Here is a 24,194-nt window from a genome sequence, read left to right as displayed (position 1 = left end):
TTTCGCTCTCTCCTGCCTGCGACCTCAGGCACGCCTGACTCGCCGCCGTCGATAAAATCCACCACCACGCCCAGCGCTCCGAGGCGGCAGCCACTGCACCACCGTCACCATGGCCGCCATGCTTGCACAGATGGGCCTCACCAGCACCCCCCACACCAACGGCATCTACTCGGACATGACCGTGGATGGCCCCGAGATCGGCACCCTCGTGGCCGTCGTCGACCGCGCCAAGAACCTGCCGAACCGCAAGACCATGGGCAAGCAGGACCCCTACTGCGCTGCCCGCCTCGGCAAGGAAGCGAAGAAGACGGAGACGGACAGGCGCGGCGGCCAGACGCCCCGATGGTAAGCTCCCCCCGCCGCCACGCCGTCCAATCGGCCTAACTTGAGCAAAGGGACCAGGAACTGCGCTTCACCGTGCGTGACTCGCCCGACTACTACCAGATGAAGGTGTCCGTCTTCAACGATGACAAAAAGACGGAGCTGATTGGCGAGACCTTCATCCGCCTCGACGAGGTCATCGTGCCCGGCGGCGGCCAGAGCGACACCTGGCACGGCCTGCTCTGCAAGGGAAAGTACGCCGGTGAGGTCAGACTCGAGCTCACCTACTACGACACCCGCCTGCCCACCGAGCGCCCCGTTGCGGAAAAGAGACGAGAGCACGTGCCAGTCAAGCGCAGACCACTCCCCACCGGCCCATCGCCCATGCCCGAATCGCCCATAGTCGCTGCTGAGATCCCACCGCCTTCGAAGAACACGCGGGTCTTCCACACGCCTCCCTACCAGCAGCAGACGCTGCGCCCGAGCAGGTCCACCGACAGCGCCCACGCGCAGTCGGGCCTGCCTTTCTCGCCCGACGACTACGACGTCTTCCACCAGCCCATGCAGCCGGACGACCTGTACGAGCAGCATTATCCCGTCCAGCCTATTGCTCCACCTCAGCAGACGCCTGCCCATGCACGCCATCTGTCAATGGTCCCGCAGCGGGGCCCACACCCGCTTGGACACGACTCGCGGGCTAGACCACTGAGCTACATGGATGTGCCCCACTCCCACTCCGCTCCTGTTGTTCCCACCGCCCACGCTTCTCCTGAAGCACTGCTCGACAGGCGGACTCAGTATCCTCCTGAAATCCCGCCGTTGAACGATTATCACCCGGATCCGAGCAATGGCGAGCTTTTTCTCGACCAAGATCAGCAGAGCTACCCGGGATATGGAGCTGCTTATCGCATGTCACGGAGCGCCATGCAGCCTACCGTCGAGGATGAGGACGACACGGCTCCGCCGCCCCCGCCTATGCACAGGAGCAGTGCTCCAGCCAGCGTGCCTCAGGTCCCAGACTACGCAGACATGACCCCGCCGCCGCTTAGCTTTGGAGAGCGCCGGCACACCCATTCCTATGCTCCTGGCTCTCCAGCTATCCCTTCGTATCCCATTGACGCCTCCGCCCGCCCACCCAGCCGGGATGACCCCTTTGCCGTCCCCTCAGCGCTTGTGCCGGGTTCGGCTTCAGTGGACCCGCGCATGTCTATGCATCAGCACCGCATGAGCGTGAGCGCGTATCCTCCTTCAGCTAATGGGTACGCATCCCAGCAGGCGTACCCTCCTACCACCTATGGGACGCCTCCGAGACAGCAGTTCCAGCTGGAGTACCACACTCCACCTCGCGGATCGCCAACATCCCACCCCCATTCCTATTCAGACAGCAGCCTTGCTCTCGTGAAGCCTATTGCCGTGAGCCCTGTTTCGTCACACTACGACATGCGCCAGTCGCGCATGACCAACCGCAGCACGCCCACTCGCAAGTCCGTGTCACCTCGCCCGCCGACAGCGGACAGTTCTAGGACACACTTTGCGCCCGACAGCTTCGACTCGTACAATCCTCGTGCGAGTCCACGGAACCCTAACCAATCCCGCGATATGGACATCAACGGTCGCGACGAGCACGGCAACATCGTGACTCCCGATGGTCGCAAGATTGATCCGTCGGACCACCTTCCAATTGACTCATGGGCTCCCGAGCCAGAGCCTAAGGGCAAGGACCGTGACAGGAAGGGTCCGGGCCGAGACCGCGAGCGCCTCAACGGTGCCCGTGAGATTGGCAGCCGCTACGCGGATCGCTCTATCAGGGACGCCGTTGCAGGCTCCTTTGGCGGCGGCATGGAGAACGCGCCCCCCACCGCCGGTACTCGCCGGCTCCAGAAGCGCAACATGCAGCCTCTGCGTGAGCGTGAGAACTTCGGCGGCTACGGTAGCTCCCCCGGTGCGTACGGACCGCCAATCCCGGCAAAGGTCCCGATGTACGACGGTATGGGCGGCGGCGAGGACATGAACGCTTTGAGCGAAGAGCTGAAGGGCATCGACATTGGTGCCGCACCTCCGAGCGCGAGGGGCAGGTGGCGGAGGCGTGGCTGACTCCTTGAGCTGAGAGACGATAATGGGGGAATTAGATGGGCATGGTTGCTGCCGCCCGTGTTTCGCAGGAAGCTAGGCATTACTACTTCTTCCTCTTCCTACTCTCGGCGTAACGGGAACGACGAAAAAGAGAACATGATGGTGGAAGGACCATCTTATTACGGAAACAACAACAACAATAATGGCGTTATGGTGCGTTATCAACAAGGCGGTATACCCTCCCCTCGGCCGGACGACCCTGATTTCGTCTGCTTAATGTAAATATTGGTGGAGGTTGAAAATATCGTTGGAAAGACGGATCAGGGGAAGCCAAGGCCGGAAGGGGACAAACTTTCCTTTCTTCTCTTCTCAAGCTGGGTGCAGAATAAATCCCGGCTAATCAGGACATGGAACAAAAAATATACACAAGAGCAGAACCGAGTAGTTGTACAGGTTGATAATAACTATTAAACTTTCTTGCCTTTTGCCTTTTCTTTCTTTCTTGGAGTCCGGAATGTGATGTCTTCCAGTTGCATCCTCGATTCATTGCCTCAGTGCTTGACTGTTTGTCTTCGATTTCTCAGCAGCTGGCTGGGGGGTGGTGGGTGTGAATGCGCGAACGTATTCCTGTAACCGAAGCACTGATATGTAGTCTCCACCTCTGATAGAAAAGCAATGCCACTCAAGGCTGCCGTCGCCCAAGAGAGACAGGCACCCGGATGGACAGCTGTCGACACGATCACCTCAACCCCCGAAGTGGCCCACAACATTTAACAACAACGCGAAGAATGCCACAGTATTGGTTTCGGTCTGCCATATCTATAGGAAAAGGAGCAGTGTATGAGCCTGGGTCAAGAACTCCAGTGTCTGACTGCAAAACGGGCGTTGTGTCTTGCAATCTGTTATTTGGCTCATCTAACGTCAATTGCTCAGGGGAGCATCACACGGGGCGTCAAGCAACGGAGATGTCCTAATCGAGTTTGCACGCGCTAAAGCGGCAGCACTTATACATCAACATTTCTCCATAGTGCATCTCAGAGTTCCACAAGCAGTAGAGTAACAGAAAGTCTCGTGCTCGCGAGGGTAACATAGAAGAATCGTCTTAAAAAGCCAAATTTCATGCAGCAGCATCGCGCTGCGTTGTTTCGCGTCCCAGTCTTTGCCATCCACCAAAACGCCACAATGTCATTTCGATTTCCATATCCAGTTTGCCCCAATCATGTCGACGGCCAATCAGACGTCTCGTTTGAAGGGTCCCTGTGAAGTAGTTCGTATATCGTACAGAGCACAAAAGTTCAGCATCAAGTGCATGCTGACGCGGTTCCTTATTCAGCAAGCCTGTCAAACACGTATATTAGCATTGGCGACAATTTCTCCTTGCGTGCGGTTCAAAGGGTGACAAGAGCTCACCTGTAGCTGACTAAGGTATCGACGCGGTGATTGCTTGTCGAGAAACTCCTCAGCTGGACCTTCTCGCCGTTCTCGATCTCCTTGGCGTCGGAGTCGCCCCACTCGACGGGGACGTCGGAATCGGCGTCGGCGTACACCAGGACGTTGAAGGTGCAGTTTCCGTCCAACATGGGCAGGAAGGTGACGGAGGCGGTGATCTGACGGAACAGCGATTGGATCTCGGATTGGATCTCGGCCTCGGTCTTCTCGGCGGTTTCCTTGGACGGCGGTTGCGGCTCCGCGGCGCTGGCGTTCTCGCTGTCGCCCTCGCCGGACGCGGGCGCCTCGGAGGCGGCAGCGGCGGCGGCGGAGCGGGACGACGAGCGGGTGGTCTTGGCGGCGATTTTGTTGAAGATTTGCACGTCGAACTGCCAGCGCTCGACGTGCTCGCCCGTCTCGCGGCTGGTGATGACGACGACGAGCTTGTTGATCTTGGAGCCGAGCATCCACTTGCTGAGTTGGGACATGATCTTCTTGATGTAGGCTTTCACCTGGTCGTCGGACGACACCATCATCGTCAGGCCGTACTTCTTGACGGCGCTGAAGTCCTCGGCGGGGTAAACGCCCCGCTGGAAGAGGATGGTGTGGATGGAGTATTCGAACTGCAGGCCGGGTTAGAGGGGTCGTGGCGGCAGGGCGGGCGTGAAACGTACGAATTCGGAAACGACCTTGGACGAGCCCTTCAGGGCCAGCTTGTGCGTCTTGGCTCCGGCATCATCCTTAGACGACGTCGTCTTCTTGACCTTCTTCTTCTCGCCGGACGAGGTCTTGGAGGTGGACTTGGATGACGACTTGGTCGACGTCTTGGTCTTTGGCTTCTCGTCCTCGGCCGACATGATTGTTTTTCTGGTTGCACTTGCACACGTGGTGAGGCGGCGGGGCGTTGGAGCAAGCAGTCGAGAAAGCTTTGACGGATTGGCCGGGCCGCTCAGATCAGGAACAGTTGATTCAGGTGGCAGTGGGTCTGTCGTGCAGGGCGGATTCTGATATAAGCTTGTCCAGGCTAGCGCGAGGCGACGGAGCAGGGGACGGGACCGAGTGATGCGTTGTGCTTGAGGCGAGGTCGTTGGAGATGGAGATCCGACAGCGCCGCCGCCAAGACCGTGTACGCTAGTTGGCGCGGCAACCACATCTCAAGCTCACGGCCATCGGTAGCAATAAATGCTTCGCACAGTCGTGGACATGGTAGCATTCTGTAGCGAGCCGAGACTTTTACGGGTGAATTTGGAATATACTGGCCGTGTTTGCAGGGAGCTCTGCTCGGGGGGTGGATTGCTTACGGTGCCTGAGTGCCTGAGTGCCTGGGGCTCCGCGCCGACCTCCGACCGTTGCCGCAATTTTCGAGCGGAAAGACGCTTGCATCATCACGACCGCAACTTCGCTGATGCCACCGTTCATTTGACACTCATGCGACCATGCTTCCGAGCCGCTGAACGCCTGGGGCGGCCATTGCAGGGCTCGTTCGCTCGCTGTCCCTCCAAATTCCTGCCTGCGAGGCCCGCGACATGGCTGCGCACCTTTGGCACCACCGCCGCCCGCTACGCCGTGGCCTATAGAGCTCAGTCCGACCTCGAGAAACGCGTCGCCGCCATCCCAATTGACCGCTTCCGCAACTTCTGCATCGTTGCCCACGTCGACCATGGCAAGAGTACCCTTAGCGACCGTCTGCTCGAGCTCACCGGCACGATCCAGCCCGGCGGCAACAAACAGATCCTGGACAAGCTTGACGTCGAGCGCGAGCGCGGCATCACCGTGAAAGCCCAGACCTGCAGCATGCTGTACAACCACAACGGAGAGGACTATCTGCTGCACTTGGTTGACACCCCTGGCCACGTCGACTTCCGCGCTGAGGTGTCGCGCAGTTATGCCAGCTGTGGAGGCGGTACGTCATATCCCAGCGCCGAATTGGCCATTTGCGTTGCATGCTGACCGTCTGCTAGCCCTGCTTTTGGTCGATGCCAGTCAGGGAGTGCAAGCCCAGACAGTCGCAAACTTCTACCTTGCCTTCGCCCAGGGCCTGACGTTGCTTCCTGTCGTCAACAAGGTCGACCTCCCCTCCGCCGACGTCGAACGCGCCCTGGACCAGTTGGAGGAGTCTTTCGAGCTGGATTCGAGCACCGCGGTGCAGGTTTCCGCAAAGACCGGGCTGAACGTGGAAGCACTCATTCCGAATGTCATCGAAAAGATCCCAGCTCCGGTCGGTGACAGCACAAAGCCTCTTCGCCTTCTTCTTGTGGATTCCTGGTACAACCACTACAAGGGCGTCATCCTGCTGGTGCGTATCTTCGATGGAGAGGTCAAGGCTGGCGATGTCCTCACCTCGTTTGCCACCGGGCTGAAGTACACGGTTGGTGAAGTTGGAATGATGTATCCGGATCAGACCCCCATGACGAAGCTTCGTGCCGGTCAGGTCGGTTATATCTACTTCAATCCCGGCATGAAGCGGTCGCAAGAAGCCAAGGTTGGCGACACGTACACGACGGTTGGTTCGGAGAAACTGGTTGAGCCTTACCCAGGCTTTGAGGAGCCAAAGTCCATGGTCTTCGTCGCCGCCTTTCCCGTGGACCAGAGTGCTTACGAGCATCTTGAAGAAAGTATCAATCAGATTGTCTTGAACGATCGCGCAGTCACTGTCACCAAGGAATCTTCCGAGGCTCTGGGCGCTGGCTGGCGTCTCGGCTTCCTAGGAACTCTTCACTGCTCTGTTTTCGAAGACCGCCTTCGCCAGGAGCACGGTGCGAGTATCATCATCACTCCTCCGTCCGTCCCCACCAAGATCGTATACAAAGATGGCACTGAAACAATCCTCTCCAACCCCAACGCATTCCCTGACGAACAGGAGCGCCACACCAAGGTCGCAGAAGTGCACGAACCCTACGTCGGATGCACCATCACGCTTCCGGAGGAGTACATCGGCCGTGTTGTTGAGCTCTGCGAGGCCAACCGGGGCGAACAGAAGGAACTCACCTTCTTCACGGCCACGCAGGTAATCCTGAAGTATGACATTCCGCTGGCGCAACTGGTCGACGACTTCTTCGGCAAGCTCAAGGGCGCGACCAGGGGGTATGCCACGCTTGACTACGAAGACGCCGGTTTCCGCCGCTCCAACATCCAGAAGCTCCAGCTGCTCGTCAACAAGGAACCCGTGGACGCCGTGGCGCGCATCGTCCACAGCTCGATGGCCGAGCGCATCGGAAGGGATTGGGTCAAGCGCTTCAAGGAGCACGTCGATCGTCAGATGTTCGAGGTCGTCATCCAGGCCGCCGTCGGCAAGCGCGTCGTGGCCAGAGAGACGATCAAGCCGTTCAGAAAGGATGTGTTGGCCAAGCTGCACGCTAGTGACGTGTCGAGGAGAAAGAAGCTGCTCGACAAGCAGAAGGAGGGCAAGAAGAAGATGCGGGCTGTTGGAAATGTGGTTATCGACCAGAAAGCTTTCCAGGGCTTCTTGGCCAAATAAGGGGGCGTGTTCTGGAATGGTGTTGTACATACATTGTAATGGATGAAAATCTTCGTTAATACCCTTGGTCTACTGTATGATCCATCTGAAGGGTGCGTTCGTCGAGCTATCTCTTCCGCATAGGTACGTGCAAAATAGATGTCCAGTGGGCTCGAGCAAGTGACAGATTTCCCCCCATCGATACCATTGCAGCCAGGATGTGGAAAAGAGAAGCAACAGAGGGGGATGGGGTTCGACCGTTCGACCTCATAGCCTCCGCCTATCTATCCCCCATTCCACTTCACCTGCCCTAAACGACCACATAAAAAAAACTAAAAAAGGCAATATCCCACCCCACCTGTATTCCAAGGCTGGACATTGGACCGCGCCGACCGGCCAGCAGACCACCGGGTTTCGGAGTCTGCTCGTTGCAAGGTGAGCTCGCTGGGTTGCTACGTATACTTTACAATATGCAGTCTCCTGTTTGGATGACCACAAGGCGAGGAGTATGGATAGACAAGTGGCGTAACCAGGCTTCTGTCAGCTCGGCAACGCCGACCGTTGATGTTGCTTGCTGGGTGTGCGTTGTTGCTCAATCCCCGAAGGCAGATGCATAAGGGTACAGGCGATGATGATGATGATGAAGGTTGCAGTGGACTCTTTGCATCAGACCGATATTTACACGTCGTAGTAATAGTCGGTGATGCTTTCATAAGCGATCTACATGCGCGCAACGTGAGATGTCAGCTTGGAGATAGGTACCGCGATCGCTTTCACGTTCGCCACTACCCGTGATCTACACCCAGATCCCTACTATCCTTCTAAGCTTACACCGACAAAGAAGATCATGTCTATCAGAAATACAAGTCCCGTCCGATTGTCAAACGCTGCGCGAAGCAAGCCCTCATTCCTGCATGCTTTCGTGGCGAATTTGCTAAGTCTCATGCTGAGCGGCGAAGCCGACTCCTTCGGTCCCAAACAATCACTCGCCCACTCACTCATGAAACGGGGCTGACACCGCCGGCCACTAGCGGATCCCGCCTCAAACACCCGCACGGATCCGCGCCATCGGTCTTCTTGGCAGTAGTTCAAAGACACGCAAAGACAAAGCGTCCAGCTACTCGTTATAATTAGAAACGACAAAAAAGGTTGTTAGAAACCGGACAAGGCAGATCGTCGTCGAACACGCCAGACGATCCGGTAATTTGCCGCGCGTCTAAACCATCAAGCAGGAGGAAAAGTATGATGCAGGACGTCATCACCGCTCGGGGCGAATGGGGCGCTGGGCTATGCGTGTTCTGCATGCAGCCCTCTCCGCCTTTGCTTACGGCAGACAGAATCTGTCACCACCACCCCTACGCCAAGGCGGGCTCTTATTGGACAACGGTCGCTGCGCTGTCCTCCAGCGTTGCATCCCTATTCGCGTGCGTTGTGTGCATATGTGTCTTCTCGTACATGCACTGAGGCATGATACGCACTAGAAGCGAAGCTATTGGAAAGGCGTAAAATAGGATTCTGGTCGCGCCGCCCGTCCGCTGCAGGAGCATGATACTTGCATCATTATTTACCAACCACCGCGCAAATAGTCATGGCGGCGGGTAGACCGTTTGCGCCGTTGGCCAGATGGCAGCCGGGTTGGCTTCATTTCGGCCGAAGGGGGTAATTTCGGTCGGAGAGAATTGCGGGGAGTTTTCTGCTTCCTTTGACCTCCTGCTTCGCGTGCGCAGGATCAATAAGGATCAATGACGATGATCAGTGGCGGTAAATGCCTTCCAAAAGGTGCGGCGGACGGACACTGCAGGATCACTGGTGGCGGGATTGGACGAAAGAAGCGGTGCGTGTTACAGCAGTGCTTTTACAATGCACGTTGCCCTCTGATAACATAAGCCGGAGCGGCGACAGGGCGCTTTCTGGAAGCTTTGCGGTAATCAAAGGCGCAGGGCGAGAAGGATCAAGAAGCTAAGTATATGCTGACACCAAGGTAAGGGGAAGCGGCGGGGAGGCTGAGGACCATGTGCACATGTTGTGCGCTGCTCGGCGACAGGATGAAAAAAGATCTGACGTTGGGCGTGGAGTGGCAGGGATTGCGGCGGAGCGGTTGTACAGATTCACCTGTGCTGCTCGCCACTCATGCTTCTTACTGTGTCTGAAGCATGGCTGGCAGAGGTGAGAATATCGACCAGACGACGGGCATTCAAAATTTCAGAGCAATGTAGGGGGGACCTTGTCCAGTCTTCGTTCTATTGTTCGCGGTTGAGGTTGGATGCAAAGTCGAGCGCTGATCGGCCATGTCTGAGCGTCCATTGGCCCGTATAACGCGCGTTCCGCAGGTGGAATGGTCGCACGTTCCAGGACTGGTGAATGCGGAACCCTCAATGTGCCTTGAAAGGAGCAAAAGTGGGACAATAGCCGACTGCCTGGCTGCGTCTCGGTGCTATCCCACCGCCAACGTGATGCTGGTTGGGTGTCAACGGCGGCGAAGAAAAGAAAGCAGAAAGCTCGGGATAGTGACGTTCTCGAACGTCGGCAACTTGTGGGCTAGGAAGCCCAACAAAGCCGGGCCGATGCGTTGTACTGTTTGAGGGCAGAATCAGTGGGGATCGCGTGCAAGCTGTTCCCGGCAAATGTTAGCCACGGCAGTCGCCAAACAGAACAGGAAAAAAAGACTTGTCACGCGCGAGGCCGGCGATGGGGACAGCGGAGGGGGCTGGTGGAGGTCGCCCGGGCAGCAACAGCTCGAAGGCTCTGCATGAAACCGGCATGGCTGGACACAACAATCTCGGGCTCGGTGTTTTCTGCAGCCATCAATCGTACGATCCAAAAAGGAAATCCCAGGAGAGCAGCCAAACACGGGTAGTGCTGTGGTCGGGAGTGCCGCATGGGACGGGTGCTGCAACAAAGTTTGGGTGGCGTTCTCCACGGGGTGCCTGGCGAAATGAGTCGCGGAGGCAGAGGGCTCGACCGGAAAAGAGAGAAAGCGATTGCGAGCGAGCACGCGCATGAAGCGCAGATCTGATTGCGCTCGCGAATTTCCGGGGCGCAGTCTGGACCTTAACTCCGGGAATGAGGGTCCTGGTGCGCGACTCAAGCAATGCTCCTTTCGAGCGTTAGGGTCTGGCGTGTCTGGGGAGGCCGAGCACGCGGAATTGACGATTGCACGTGCCCGCGTGACGCAACGGGCCAAGGCACGCTCCCGAAAGGGCTGCTAGACCTGCCCGGGCCACGCGCTTCTCTCGACCTCGCCCTCTTCATATCCTCGAGCGCTGGGTGACCGCCTCCTGCCGTCGTTGCTTTTTACGCGGATCTGGCTCCGCCGACTGCTGCCTATTTTTGGCTGCAGCAGCCATCATGCGCCCACGGCTGTCCCAACGCCTTTCCCGAATCCAGCGCTGAAGGATTCGTCCCCCTGCTGCTCCCGCGCTGCCCTCGTTGGCGAGCTCGCGGAGCTCCAAGACCCTCGCACAAGGACTTCTCCGCGCGGTTCTGTGTCTCCGTCGCACCAGCCCACCCCGTCCGTTCCATGTCCGTTGTCCGTTGTCCGTCGTCCGCCGTCCGCCGCCGGTGCAGCGCGGAGCAGGAGCAACGAACAGCCCGCCGGCGATGCGCACGCGCAGGCCAACGCCTGGGCCCGTGGGTAGCGACCGATCCGCAACGTACTGCCTGCAACGGCTAGATTGCGGTTGATGAAGAGGGGACGGGAGCGCGAGCTGCGACAGCAGCGTCAACGTGATAGGGCCGAAGTGCGAAAGCGAGTGCGAAGATGCTGCTCTGATTTATTATTGCACCGACAGGCATGCCAGTGTGCCTGTCGTTGCGACTCGGTGCGACATTGCGGCTCAAACCGAGCAGCAGCGCACATTGGCCGGCCTGCTGGTCGCGTCATGCTGCTCGGCCGGGGGTGCTTCCAATGCGCCGGGAATGGGAATGCTCTCGCAGGCATTGGGAACAAACAGGCCGGGGGAGCGGGCGCGGTCGGGTCGCGCGGTCGTGGCCGAGATTGCGATTGACCAGTCGGGAACGTGTTGGAGAGGGGTGGAGACAACAGTGAGGGGATGGCGATATCCGTGCAGGGTTGTTTTTGAGAATTGGCAGGGCGGCGGGCGGCGGGTAGCTGGCGGCTGGAGAGAGCTCGCGCGATCTAACTCGCACTGCGGCGGCCGGCGCGCGGACAACGGCGATCAGGAGCAGCGCAGCGTCCATCAACACCATCGCCCGCGAAATTGGAAGTTGCGATACCCGTCTCGAGTCAGCGCTCCACCCAATCCGGCGTTCCGCCAGACGGGGAGCCCGGCAAGCCCACCGTCTGTGTGGTTCTCGAGATCTCAGCACCCAGCGCGCGGCGCCTCCACGTGTACCGGCACCCTTGTGCCTGTGTGCCCCGGCCGGAGACGGAGCTTGCCAGTGCGTCACCGACTGGCCGACTCGCCGGCAGTCAGCAGCGGGCAGCAGTTCGCCCGGCCACGGCATGCCAACCAGCGCGCGCAACTAGGCGCCATCTCAACACCATGCGGGTGCGTTTCATGAGACGGGAGCCCAGGAGGCGGCGGGCGGGATGCGCCCCCTCCAAGCTTTCCGCTAGTACCGGCGCGCCGGCCAATGGGTGTGGAGACGGAGGTCAATGTCGTCGTCGAGTGCTGCGCGCCCACGCCCGTGGCGCCGTCGCTTGGTCGAATGGCTCTTGCCGGCCCGCTGCGCAGGCTTAACGGCACGCTGGGCCCTGGCGCCGAAAATAGCTGGACAGGGCAGAGGTTGCCCCGAGGCTGACGGCCGGGGGGCTGCTGCGGTAAGCTCTGCCCGCCGCGCTGCTCGCTGCCCGCGGCCGTCTGCGCGCGGGTGGTGTATTGGAGCAGCGTGCGCATCGCCTGTTACGGCGCGGCGGGCGCTGTTAGGGTCAGCACCAGCAGGCGGTCGGTGCCAAAACGGCAGGGCGCACACGTTTTTTGATATCGAGGGCCACGGGGCAGCGGTAGCAGATGTCGCCAGCCCTGAGCACATACTGTTTTCGGGCAGTGCACATCCCTGTCGCGGCCGCGCTAAACCCGCTAGCCGATCCTTCGCACGTCCGCCGCCGATGTCAACATGTCGACCTGCCACCGGCTGCGCGCGCCCTGGCCTGGCGACTGGTGACCGCCACGGGGCAGCGCAGCGGTGTCGCAGCCTGGTCCCTTGTGCGGTGGGCCTGTGGCCGGCGGGCAGGCCGCGCCAGCCAGGGCGGCGGCGGGGAGGCCAGCGGTCGCGGGCGCAGCGGAGGGCTTGGAGCGCGCATGCAGCGTGTGTGTGCCGAAAATAGCGGCATGGGCTCTCACCACTCACGTCCAAGCCTCGACGCCTTCCAACATCCTGAATTTGGGCGTGGCCGTCGCACGGGAACGGTCCGCGCGCACCAATTGCGCAGCGGTTCCTCTCGCTGCGACGCCCCAAGCGCAGGCCTTGCGCACCGCCATTGGAGTACCTGCGTCTATCTGACGGTGCCAGAGGTCCCACACGCGCCTCGGCAGGGACCAACAGGGCTGCTGCCAATCGCTCTATAATAATCTTCCCGGCATGGGCACAGCCGGACCGTGTCTTTAGGGACCCACTGCGCTGGACCCGTACATGCTCGCCGAAAGCACAGCGCCATCCTTATATGCCTGCCGCAGCAGGATGATGATGTGACGCGCCAGCCCTCCGCTCCAGGACCAAGGTTAGCACACACCACCCGTCCGCTCCGTCTTCTATGCCCTCAGACTAAGGCTCGCTTGAGACGTACGTCCCTCTGGCTGCTATTCTCAGGCCTCGTCCCGATCCCCCCTCGACCTTCCCCAAGCGGAGCCTGGTGCTAAAAATTTCCCGCCTCAGTGCCCGTACCACTTGTGATCTCCAGATCTGGACCCCCTCCCCTAGGGCAACCTTTAATTATCTCCCGGCGTGCAGTTGGGCCGCTCACAGCCTACCGCAGCCCTGCTTTGGCGACCTGGCACAAGCTTCGTCCATCTCATCTGCCTTACAGGGCCCCGCCAATCCGCCAGCCAGCACCTGAGGTGGGCCTGGCGATCTCCGCGAGTAATATCCCTCTCCCGCATATATATCCTTCTGGACCACCACCGCGGCCCATGGCAGACCACAGCAGACCTCAGCCATCATCGTCGTCGGCGTCGACCTCCAGCCAAGTGCCTCTCCACCACGCCTCCGCCGCCACCTCCAACCACGCCTCGACCTCGTCTACCGCCACCGCCGCCCCGCAGCAATACCACCCGTCCAGCCGCCGCCGAGCCTCGCAGTCGTCGGATGAAGGCCGTCGTTCCCTGAAGTCGTCGTCGAGCATTTCTGGCCCCCGCCGTTCCAGCACAAAGGCACCCAGCCCCCACCGCGACGGCTCGTCCCGCGACACCGTTGGAGCTTCCTCATCCACCGCCGCCACCATGCAACGCTCAGCCAGCCCGTCGGAGGCGCCGACCAAGTACACCAAGACCGGTCGCATCTCCAAGGCAAAGAAGGGCCTCAAGGTCCACCTGTGCGAGTTGTGCGGAAAGGTACGTCGATCCCTGCCCTGTGCGAAGCCTGCGCGAAGCCTGCGCGAAGCCTGTGCGAAGCGTCGGCACCGCGGCCGCGGCCCCGAGTCATGCGCCGGCGCCCTCGCTGAGGCAGCAACGCGCTTTCTGCCTGCAGGCCGCCTGGAGCCTGCACTTGCTCGTTCTGTTCCGTGACTGACGATCAATTGCCTGCAGTCGTACACTCGGGCCGAGCACCTGAGGTTAGCGCCCCACCCACATTGCTGCCTGCGGCTGCCTAGATGCTGACTGCCGCGCAGGAGACACCAGCAGAACCACAGCGAGTCCACCCTGCAGTGCGACTGGCCCGGCTGCGGAAAGACATTCCACAGGACCGACCTGCTCGAGCGCCACCGCGAGCGACAGTAAGTCAATGCATCCCAGCCTGCCGCGCCGCCCTTGCTGATGCGAACGCGAACCACAGCCAGGACCCGTCGCAACACGGCCACGGTGACGATGACGACGACGAAACCCGCAGGAGCTCCGTCACGAGCCACAACTCGGCCGCCTCTGCCGGCATCGTCGCCGCCAACCCGTCTGCACCGCAGTCGGTCGCCCGCGTCGATGCTCCCATCTACCCAGTTGCCTCGGACTCCGCTGTGCCACCCTCAACTTCAAGGTATTCCCAATTTCGATTTCGTCGTAATACGATCCAGTCAGACAGTTTTCGCAGACAGGTCTTGAAGTATGTTGGGGGGATCTTGGGCTGGCCGCGTCTTTTTTCTTTCCTTTCCTTGTCTTTTCCTTTCTCTCCTCTCTTTACGCCTCAATCTGCCACTCGTTTGCGATTCTGGAAGCACGCATGCTGACAGCTTTCCAGTGCGCCCAGCATGAAGCAGTTCCACCACAATGCTCCGTACGCGAGAGCACCCATTGGCGTCGAGGACGTGATCGGCACTGGCTCCATGTTCGAGAACTACAGGTGGAGTCCCCCTCCGGAGTTTCCAGTGCCCAGCAGTGATTACGCCTCGCCCGGCCACATCACCCAATATCCTGCCGATTTCGGATACGTCCCGCACCCGTACCCCGCCTACCGTCCTCGCACGCTTTCCAATGCCTCCTTCGTCGACTCTTGGGCGCAGCCAGCGGCGCCGCGCTCGCCGGCGTCCACCGCCTCGACGCAGCCCTTTTACTGGCTTGACGTGGACCGGGCCGACCAGCACACGTCGTTCTCGGGCAGCTCTGGCGTTGCTTCGTACGCCACTTCCGATACGTCCATCTACAACTACGCCACCGACCACCACCAGATGCATCCGTCATACTTCTCCACTAGCACTACCGCGTCTTACCGGTCCTTTGACGACCTCGACAGCGAAGAGTACCGTCTGTTGTTCCCACCACAACCGCTCGGTATTCCGTCTATTGACCGTCAGCAGATGACTGAACACCTCGACAACTACTGGCAGGCTTTCCACCCGCACTTCCCGATAAAGCATCGCCCGACGTTTGACCTCAACACTGAAAAACCGCTGTGTCTGGCTGCCATGATCGCGATTGGTTCTCAATATTCCAGTGTCGTTGGCGCAAGGGCGGAGAGCAGGGCGTTGCACGAGAAGTGCCTGAAGGCCTTGGCGAAGGTACCATTCCCCCCAAATGTAACCTCAAGACCACGCACTGACAGCCACAGCGCGAACACGTAGGTCTGCCGACGGACGCCCGCGTTTGCGACATGCAAGCCGTGTTCCTTGTCGAATTGCTCTCCCAGTTTCGCGGCAAACGCGCATCGACCAACCTCTCCGCTACCTTCCAAGGCATGTTCCGCAAGGTGAGTAATCTCGGCCCCCACCTTCGATGCACCCAGAAAATCGAGTCGGATTTCCCACCAATCAAGCTCGCCCCGGTGCTTCCTAAGGCTTGTGCTTATCGATTCTCAGCTTGCTGCCGATCACGCTTCGCACCCGACCGCCTCAGTCGATAGCCTCGTGCCGCTTCCACCGCATTCAGACGACTTGACCCTGTCACGCCAATGGACTGCCTGGATCGGCGCTTCAGAAAGGACGCGCCTGCTGACAGCATGCGCCATCCTTGAAGCGCAAGCGACAACCCTGCTTATTCGCCAAGTCGCCGACTCCACGGTGCCGGGCCTCAGCCTTCCCACTCCCGCACCCCTGTCTGCTTGGGACGCCACCCAGTGGGCTTGGCGGAAGATGCTGCCGCAACTGAGCAGTCTATCTCTCACAAAGGCAGGCGCAACTGCTGCCACCCATCCTCCCGACGGAAGATGCCTGGATGAATTCCAAGCCGCCCAGGTAGTCTGGACTCACACCACCCGTCATGGCAGCCTGGAATCCTGCAACACATACAGTAGGGCAACGCGTCTGAGCATCCATGGCATTCGTATCGCATCAGCAACCCCTCTTCGCGCTCTGCTCGCCGTCGCAGGTGAGACATGGGTATTCAGCGAAAAGGTCCGGAGCGACGAATACGCCGCAGCTAAGGAAATGGTCCAGCAATGGACCAGTGGCCTCGATTATGCCTCAGCCGCCGACAGTCCGCAGCAAGCGCGCGAAGCCTTGCAGGAAGCGCTTACTGTTCTTCGCCTTGCCGCCGAAACCAACATTGTCGACGCAAGTTCGGCCCTTTCATTTGGCGCCGAACTTGTCCTCTTCTACGCCTCACTGGTCCTTTGGGCCGCTGTCGCTGCAGCGTCCGCCCCCCGCATTCCTTTCATCTTCACTCCTCCCGTTGCCCTCACTCACCAGCACCAAGATGCTCACGACGCCGTGCGTGCTGCTCAGTTCTTCCTCTCCGAGGAGGCGGTGTGCTTTGCCGATACAATCGACAAGCCGCTGTTGCAGACCTGGTGCAAGGGCGCCGAAACTGTCCTTCATTGGGTCTGCGAGGCTCTGAGTGGCTTGGAAGCGCCCGGTGAGCTTGTTGGTGGGTGTGTCCGGGTAATTGAGGGGCTAAAGCGCAAGGGGTGGGCGGCCGCTTGGTTCTGAGTGTGAAGAAGAGCCTCGCCTCTTCTTCGCTTCTCGATTATCTCTTTTCGTTCTCGGTAACGCTCGCTCCACACGTATGGAGTCGGGCACTTTTGGTGGTAGGGCGTTCTTTCCTTTGTTTTATTCACGACCTGTTGTTTTTCACGAAGTTTCATGAGCATCTGGAGAGGGCAAAGCGCTCACAGCAGCATTTGTTCTTGAAGTTTTCGCATGCATCGCCTCATGTTTCGAGTCGCTTTTGGGCATTTTTGGTGTTTGTTTTTTCTTTCGTTTTAACGATACCCCTCACGTTCGCTCTTCACAGGTACTATATACCCAGACACATAGCATTGCATGGTCTATAGGTTGCATGGCAGGGACAGGGCTGTAGAGAGAAAGCTCTCCCGCCTTCTGTTTTGGTATGCCGAGTACGAGATCACGTTAGCATATGGAACATATGTACTATAGCTTAACAAATACAGCCGCTTTGCGCATATCGGTTCCCACTCTTGCAAGTACGAGTGACAGAGTCTATGATCTGGAGGTCTTGGATACTGAGATGCTTTGTTTGTGGCGGCCCCCAACTATGAGATTGCTCATCGGCAGAAATGCTTTTGAACATAGCAAATCCACGGACTTATCACATTCTAATTTTTTATTTTTTTTTGGAAGACAGCAGCGATGCGAGAAAGACGTGAATTTAGACAATTGTTTCTAGTCCTCCCATCACAAGCCCCTCTGGAAATTAGAAATGTTTTTTCCGTGTCTTTCCTTTTTCTTCCTCAACTTTCCGCCTCCGGGGCCCACGACCACGGTCTTGGGCGGCGGCGGTGCAATATCACAATTTTGCTGAATGTCGATCACCTCCACCGCTCCCCCCACAAGTCATGTTGCCCGATCGACGAGATGTGTGCATTGGGGAAAGAAAAAGCAGCGGTAGTAGTCCCGCGACCATGGTGATGGGAAAGAAGAAAAGAAAAGAAGGCAACAACTTTACGCGAATAGGAGCAGAAAAGGGATCGATCGATTCCCGGTCGTCGTGAGTCAGTTCCACGGCCAGGACCTGGGAGGCAAACGGATTGCGGAGAACAAGAAGTCTCTGCTTTGACGGAGGGTGGCTTGTACGGAGGAGTAGTGGGTGGTGGCAGTGGTGGGGAAGAGGACAGCAGCCATCACCGGCCTGCTCGAGGCGGGTGTATGTTACGTCCGTACGTACCCCTCGAGATCTCGATTCTCTGCCCTCTTCTCCCCACTCTCCAAAGCCATGGCGTTGGGAATTTGTGGAGGGGAACAAGCAACGAGCTCAACCCGCAGCCATGGTGCCGGGTCACTTCGAAAAGAAGAAGAAAAAAATGAGCGCATGTGTGTGTATGTGTATGTCTCGGTTTTCGGCGGATGGCGATTGCTCCCATTGTGCGGCCAGCACCCTGTATGAGCTGCTGCTGCTGCTACTGCACGTGTGCTGTTGTTGATGAGCATACTGTCTCATCCTCCATGCCCTTTCCTCCCCCTTTCACACGACTATTCGAGCGAGTCATGAAGAAAAGCGGTGTGACTGTGCGTGGCCTGGTGGACGGGACATTCGACATTGCCTGGCTGCGGTTGACGCTGATCTTTTTCTTTTTGCTGCTATCCGCCCGTGAATCGGCAGGCGCAAGGCTGTAAGGGACCATCTAATGTGACTGATCATAAATGCTGTGCTGCTCGTTCCGTATGAGCCTTGTGGGTGCCTCTTCGCGCGCGCGATGAGGCGGCCGATCATTGGTCTTCGGGGATTTTCAGTGAGACATTCTAGCAGCAGTTTGCCTTCGCACCTTTCCGTGGGTTGCTGAGCAGCGGTAAATAGTAGGACGTGACAGGGTGTTCGATCAAGGTCCAGAAATGGAGTTCCACGTAGGTGTTGAGTGAGGGCATGAGGATCACTTGCGATTCAGGAGCGGGAGCTGAGCCAATACTGGAACCCATCACAGCGACGCCTTCGTGATGTGCGTCTACGGGTTGGTGCCTTAACAGATCATGCCACCTTCTAGGTGCCCGACATTGGTTCACCTAGAGGAGAAGCATAGAAAAAGCAAAGGAATGTCCGCATAATGCAGGAGCTTCAGCCCGGACCCGCGGACCTGGGTACCTTGCAGCGAAGCACGTCTCACAGCGAGGCTACATGGAAAAGGGGTGAGGTCGACGTGACGAGAGCGGCATGCGCCGGCAAAATGGAAGGAAGTGTTCCACAACGAACAGGGGTGGCTGCGAGAGAAAAAGCAAACAAAAGTGGTGTGAAACACCAGGGCCCAGGAGGTGATTGCATATCAAATTGATCGAAAGTGGAGACCCCGCCGCTCGAGCCGGACGGAAATAAAAAGCAGGAGAGCGGGCAATGCGAGGTCTGGAAGGGCCGGGGGGCAGGCGGCATGGGCCGTCATGGTCGCTCGCTTCATCGTCCGTCGTCGCCAAATTAAGAGAACAGGCACGAGAGGCGAGATGTGTGGAGCGATACGAGAAAAGGCAGCGCGTCCAGATGCTTCGCTTGCCCGGCGGCGGCGGTGGTTTCCCCAGACCCGGCTCCAGGGACACACTAGCCGCGGGCGCCAGTGCGGCGGATAAGGCAGGACAACGACGTCAGTCGCAGGCCCAGTGCCCGCCCGGGCGGGTTTCTGCCAATCGCCAGCACCGAACGAGCATGCGGCGTCGACGAGCAGGCGTTGTGACGAGCATGCAGCAATCCAGTGCCTTGTCCCGCGCCAGACGCTGCTTCGCCGCAGCCCTGCAGAAAGATGGGTCCACGCTGCGGACCCCGCGAGGCCCGGCCAGAGCCCACCGCGGGCAGGGAAAACGTTTGGCGGCTTCTCCGCCTGTGGCCCGGCATCAGCGAACCGTCGCGCAAGCCCGCCGACGATCTCCTCGTCCATGCGCATCGCCCGTGCGAATCACGTCGAGACGGGTCCTGCCTCGCTTTGCGTCGTCATATCGAGAGGCTTGCCGGGGTGCTGGACACCGGACGGTCCGTTGCTGTGTTGCGCGAGGGCCCCGCAGACTGCAAGCGGCAGGTGAGTCGACGGCCCTGTTTGGCCCCCAGGCGGAAGCGAGAGGTACCCACCGCCTGCGCCAAAAATACTTCGTCCGATCGGTGACGAGATTGAGGGCGCGCTGCGATTGCTCTTGGCGAACAGCAGGCCCTGGCGCCCTGGATGTCCTGATCCCTGGCACCTGGGTCAAAGAGTCGTGCGTTTCATCGCTGACTCTGGCATGGGCATTCCGCCTGAGCGCTGCAGATGCGTGAAACAGCTGCGTTGGCTTTCCAAAAATGCCAGATGGAGTTTCTAGCGTCTGAGGTCAGCCGCCGCAGCGCTTCCAGGAAAAGATCATTTGATGCCAGAATTAAGGTACCGCCTCGATTGCGCAGCCAATCTGGCCGATCATGCAGACCTCGACACGCCTACGCGATCTCTTGCTCGCTCCTTCAGCCTTGTCCCGCTGCAACGGTGCCAGATGCGCCCGCATCCTGGGCCCACTGGGACGCGCACGCCGCGGCGTCGGTGATCGAGCCTTGTGGCCAGCAGCTGCGGTCGAGCAGTCGCACAAGCAGACGAGACCGAAAGGGGAGCCTGGAGAGCGCGATCACGGTGATGCCGACAGAGTAGTGATGCACTCGACGGGACTTAGGGCGACGGAACGGCGAGTCCGGGGCGCGTCTCTCTTGATGCGGGAACCCACGTGGAAGTCAGCTTTTAGCACTGCGGCAGAGCCGAGTGGCGGTACTGCCAACCACTGCGCCGACGCCGACGCCGACCCTCCGCGCCCGTGCTATTGGGGGCGACTCTCCAGGGAACTGGTGCTCGGGCTATGAGGCTCGTTGGAGGTATTTTGGGCAGTGCTTGGTGGTGTGTAGCAAAATCCCGCCTGGAGGCTATACATACCAAGCCGGCCTCCTCTCGGACCCTTCCTCTTATCAAACACGCCATGCTGCCAATTTCGCCCGTCTGCACAAAAACGAATTTCTATTCGTCCTTTCCGGCCGACTTTTTTGTCACCCCCAACTGTGCTTGCATGCAGGACAGCTCAAACATCCCCGCCGGAGACTATCCGCATTCCCGCTCTTACAACGAGGACCGGCCTGACGCACATGGGCCGAGAGGGAAACCGGCCCTTGCAACCCCAGCAGCACGGACACCGAGCACATATGGTCGTTGCCTTCTGCCTTCTCCAGGGTAGGTGCTATAAAGGCCCAAAGTTGCTCGCATCCTGTACTTGCTTTTCTGACTGTCAGTGTCCATAGTAGCCATCGTTCAGCACCGACTTGCACCAACTTCAACCAGTCTGAGCCATCCATTTGTCCAAAACTGGGAGCGGATTAAGCAGGCGCGGTGTTAAGATATTTCAGTAAGTCCTGTGGTCCTCGAAAAGGAAGTGAAAGCTCATCATGTTGCATAGGAAATTGCAACTACTCCGTCATGGCATCGGACCGCTCGGTAAGGCTAAGGCCCATCCAAGCAAACCGGGAGGCGACAAGGCTGTCACAAGAGAACCTGCGAGCACTGGAGGCCACACACTCCGAGGTATGTCAACTAGCACACCGAACAGACATGGTAACTGACAGATGCGTAGTCAGACACACACTACGCCGAGAACGTGGTCAGTGCCGAAGGGCAGAGAATGGCCTACCAGGAGATGTGGTGGAGCCAAGAGCAGCCACGTAAAAGGGACAGCGGCCTCGCGTTCGATTCGGACGAAGCATTCCAGAATGACGACACGGGAGTCGAGGGTCTGAAGTTGCTCAAACGGCCACGGGTTTCGGTTGAGACACCGTTCCGTAGATACATTACGATCGGCCCAGGAGAAGACCCGTTCCCGCTCTACGGAAAGCAGGCGATGGAAGGCATGCCGGTCAAGTACGGGAGCCTGGAAGACGTGGCAGCGCGGCGAGATGCGGCAATGGTGCTCGAGCAAAGCGTGAAGCGGCAGCGGGGTGACCGGCACACCATTTGAATACGAATGTATGTACGAAGATTGTACGCTTGTGTGAGCATGCACCAGTGCAAGGAGGAGCTGAGTTGGGATGAGCAGTGACGAGTGACGGGTGCGGTCCGAGAGCAAGCGCGGCGACGTGACACCGGGCCCGCCGCGATCCAAGCTCTCCACCATCACGTGCTTATGACCTCATCCATGCTGAACACCACGGAGCAAGCGGGATGCAGCGGGGAGCAAGCTGCCAGTCGCCCGAGGCACAGAGCGCTCGCCCGGCACTGCAGCCGGACAAAGCCGGAGGGGAGGTTGCGGAGTCACAGGGCAGGCGCATGTCCAATCGCTAGGCGCACGAATAAGCGCAGGAGTCGAGAGCACCTGCCTGCGCGCGGTCACCTGCGGCCCAGCGAATATTCGCCTGCCTGCACCTGTGCCTTGCCTTTTACCCACCACCCGTCACCCGTCCGCGACAGACTCCAACCAAGCCTCGCCAGATCCACTCTTCCATATGGCCCACCGCGAATCCCACCAGCCCTACGACCTCTGTGACCTCCACCCGCACAGGCAGTCCAGACTTAATCTGCCCCCGACGTCATTCCAATAAATCCCACCCTCACCACCAACATTTCGCCTCCAACCACGCCACCGCGAACACCACCGCTCCCTCCAGCCGCCGCTTCCCCAGTACACACCCAAACTCGTGTACCGCACCAACCATGCCGGACAAAGACCTCCGCCGCCAGGTCCTCGGCAGCAGCAAGACCGTATCGCGCAAAGCCCGCTCGCGCGTCGCCTCGGGCGCCAGCTCCAAAGCAGGCTCCACCACAAACTCGCGCGCAGAGTCCAGGAATGCCAGTCGCGCTGTCAGCAGGAGCGCATCCGACGACGACGAGGGAAATCTGAGCGACGAAACCAACTGGAGGTAAGCTCTCCCCCTTCGCAAATTTTCGTGCCCCCTCGCTCCCGTTTCCCGGCTGACACACTTCTTCACAGCACAAACTCCATCGACGACATTCTCTCCTCCGAAGATATCGATGCGCCTCCCGAAGTCTGGAAGGCCCGCCTGGGCGACCGCATGGCTGAGATTATCGACCGCAAGCGCAGCAGCCACGAAGGCCGCGCAGATGCGCTCGCTGCATACTCGTATCTGTTGAAGGCACACTACGCGTCAGAGGATGTTGAGCCCAGACTCGGCGAACTCATGCCCTCCATGGTCAAGAGTGTCAAATCTGAGACCACCGAGCGCGAAACAGTCATGGCTTTGAAAGGTACGCACCTACGTTTTTAGTATACCTCTTTGACTTCGCTAACCCTTCTTCATAGCCATCGAGTTGACCGTCATAACCTGCCCTTCCGACCACATCTACGACGCTATAGTCGGCCCAGTTAAGAGGATCATAAGCGACTCCACGTCTCTCCTTTCCAAGGTCGCTGCAATCCATGCCCTCGGTACTGCCACCTTCTACGGCGGTGCATCACTCGACGAAACCCAGGAAATCATGGACTACTTCCTAGAGATCGTCGAATCAGATGGCCATTCCATCGATGCTGGAGACCAAGCGACAGCAGTGGTTGCCGCCCTCGAAGAATGGGGGTTCCTCGCCACACAAATGGACGACCTCGAAGACAGCACCGAAGCAGCCATGGAAGCTTTTGTTGAGCAGCTGGACTCGGCGGACGTCGGTGTCCAGATCGCCGCGGGTGAGAACATCGCGTTGCTCTATGAGAAGTCCTACACCGAAGTCGAAGAGGACGAGGAACCTTCTTCTGATGAAGCCGAGGATCCAGACGCGATGCGTGGGTCCACGCGTATGGTCAAGCGCTACACTGTATATCGTCGCGAAGACCAACTCACGCACAAGCTCTCGGCGCTTGCGACGCTGAGGCCAGAGGGTGGCCGCGTTGCCAGGAAGGATCGCAGCCGGATGCGTTCCAACTTCAGCGACATCCTGAACAGCGTGGAGCACCCCACCCGCGGTCCGCGCTACAGCACGGCACTGGACATGGATGACCGTGTTTACGGGAGCCGGATGTTCGTCAAGATCAGCAAGTATGGCGAGATGAAGATTGACGAGTGGTGGAAGCTTTTCAGGCTCAACGCGTTGCGAAGAAGCCTCCAGGGCGGCTTTGCCACGCATTATGAGAAGAATGAAGTCGTGTTTGATAGCTTGCCGTAAGTTTCGCTACACGCCCAGACACAGTTTCCAGCCCACGCTGACTTCGATTTGTAGTATCATGATACAACGCCGCAAGAACGCTACGAAGTAACGTGAAGGCGATGCTCCTTTGCTTGTCAGTCTATTATGATCGACCCCCAGCAGCCTTCGCACTGACAAAGGAGTCAAGGTCAAGTGAAAGACGAAGGAAAAAAAAAGTTCAGCGAGCGAAAGGAGACGGCGAGGCAACATGTGGATATATCCCTTTCTGTTGGCTTGCACTTATTGGAGTTTCTCGCGGTACTTGGCAGGGCTTTCTTTATTCCTATACGATATCCTGGGTAGGCTG

At 58.9% G+C, this 24,194-nt stretch overlaps 6 protein-coding genes across 6 annotated transcripts; 5 read left to right on the top strand and 1 right to left on the bottom strand.

Annotated features, from left to right (window-relative positions):
• Nucleotides 1-109: 109 nt before the first annotated feature.
• On the top strand, nucleotides 110-2,415 carry SLS55_005145 (uncharacterized protein; the record flags this gene model as incomplete). Its single annotated transcript, XM_066776596.1, has 2 exons — nucleotides 110-345; nucleotides 396-2,415. The coding sequence occupies 2 exons, from the start codon at nucleotides 110-112 to the stop codon at nucleotides 2,413-2,415; spliced, it is 2,256 nt and encodes a 751-aa protein (XP_066632438.1).
• A 1,385-nt stretch (nucleotides 2,416-3,800) lies between these two features.
• On the bottom strand, nucleotides 3,801-4,679 carry MAD2 (Mitotic spindle checkpoint component mad2; the record flags this gene model as incomplete). The annotated part of the gene is made up of 2 exons (XM_066776595.1): nucleotides 3,801-4,445; nucleotides 4,497-4,679. 2 exons carry the CDS (start codon nucleotides 4,677-4,679, stop codon nucleotides 3,801-3,803), a joined length of 828 nt encoding a protein of 275 aa, XP_066632437.1.
• A 571-nt stretch (nucleotides 4,680-5,250) lies between these two features.
• GUF1 (Translation factor guf1 mitochondrial) lies at nucleotides 5,251-7,300 on the top strand (the record flags this gene model as incomplete). The annotated part of the gene is made up of 2 exons (XM_066776594.1): nucleotides 5,251-5,725; nucleotides 5,784-7,300. The coding sequence occupies 2 exons, from the start codon at nucleotides 5,251-5,253 to the stop codon at nucleotides 7,298-7,300; spliced, it is 1,992 nt and encodes a 663-aa protein (XP_066632436.1).
• A 6,380-nt stretch (nucleotides 7,301-13,680) lies between these two features.
• Nucleotides 13,681-16,751, top strand: SLS55_005142 (uncharacterized protein; the record flags this gene model as incomplete). The annotated part of the gene is made up of 7 exons (XM_066776593.1): nucleotides 13,681-13,791; nucleotides 13,987-14,012; nucleotides 14,070-14,174; nucleotides 14,234-14,428; nucleotides 14,630-15,386; nucleotides 15,437-15,574; nucleotides 15,684-16,751. 7 exons carry the CDS (start codon nucleotides 13,681-13,683, stop codon nucleotides 16,749-16,751), a joined length of 2,400 nt encoding a protein of 799 aa, XP_066632435.1.
• A 4,427-nt stretch (nucleotides 16,752-21,178) lies between these two features.
• On the top strand, nucleotides 21,179-21,713 carry SLS55_005141 (uncharacterized protein; the record flags this gene model as incomplete). Its single annotated transcript, XM_066776592.1, has 2 exons — nucleotides 21,179-21,283; nucleotides 21,333-21,713. 2 exons carry the CDS (start codon nucleotides 21,179-21,181, stop codon nucleotides 21,711-21,713), a joined length of 486 nt encoding a protein of 161 aa, XP_066632434.1.
• Nucleotides 21,714-22,405: 692 nt separating this feature from the next.
• Nucleotides 22,406-23,957, top strand: SLS55_005140 (uncharacterized protein; the record flags this gene model as incomplete). Its single annotated transcript, XM_066776591.1, has 4 exons — nucleotides 22,406-22,611; nucleotides 22,683-22,957; nucleotides 23,013-23,862; nucleotides 23,921-23,957. The coding sequence occupies 4 exons, from the start codon at nucleotides 22,406-22,408 to the stop codon at nucleotides 23,955-23,957; spliced, it is 1,368 nt and encodes a 455-aa protein (XP_066632433.1).
• Nucleotides 23,958-24,194: the final 237 nt, after the last annotated feature.

This window comes from Diplodia seriata, assembly GCF_021436955.1.
Source record: "Diplodia seriata strain FDS-637 chromosome Unknown scaffold_5, whole genome shotgun sequence".
Taxonomy (NCBI): domain Eukaryota; kingdom Fungi; phylum Ascomycota; class Dothideomycetes; order Botryosphaeriales; family Botryosphaeriaceae; genus Diplodia; species Diplodia seriata.
This window is presented reverse-complemented; position numbering and strand designations above follow the sequence as displayed.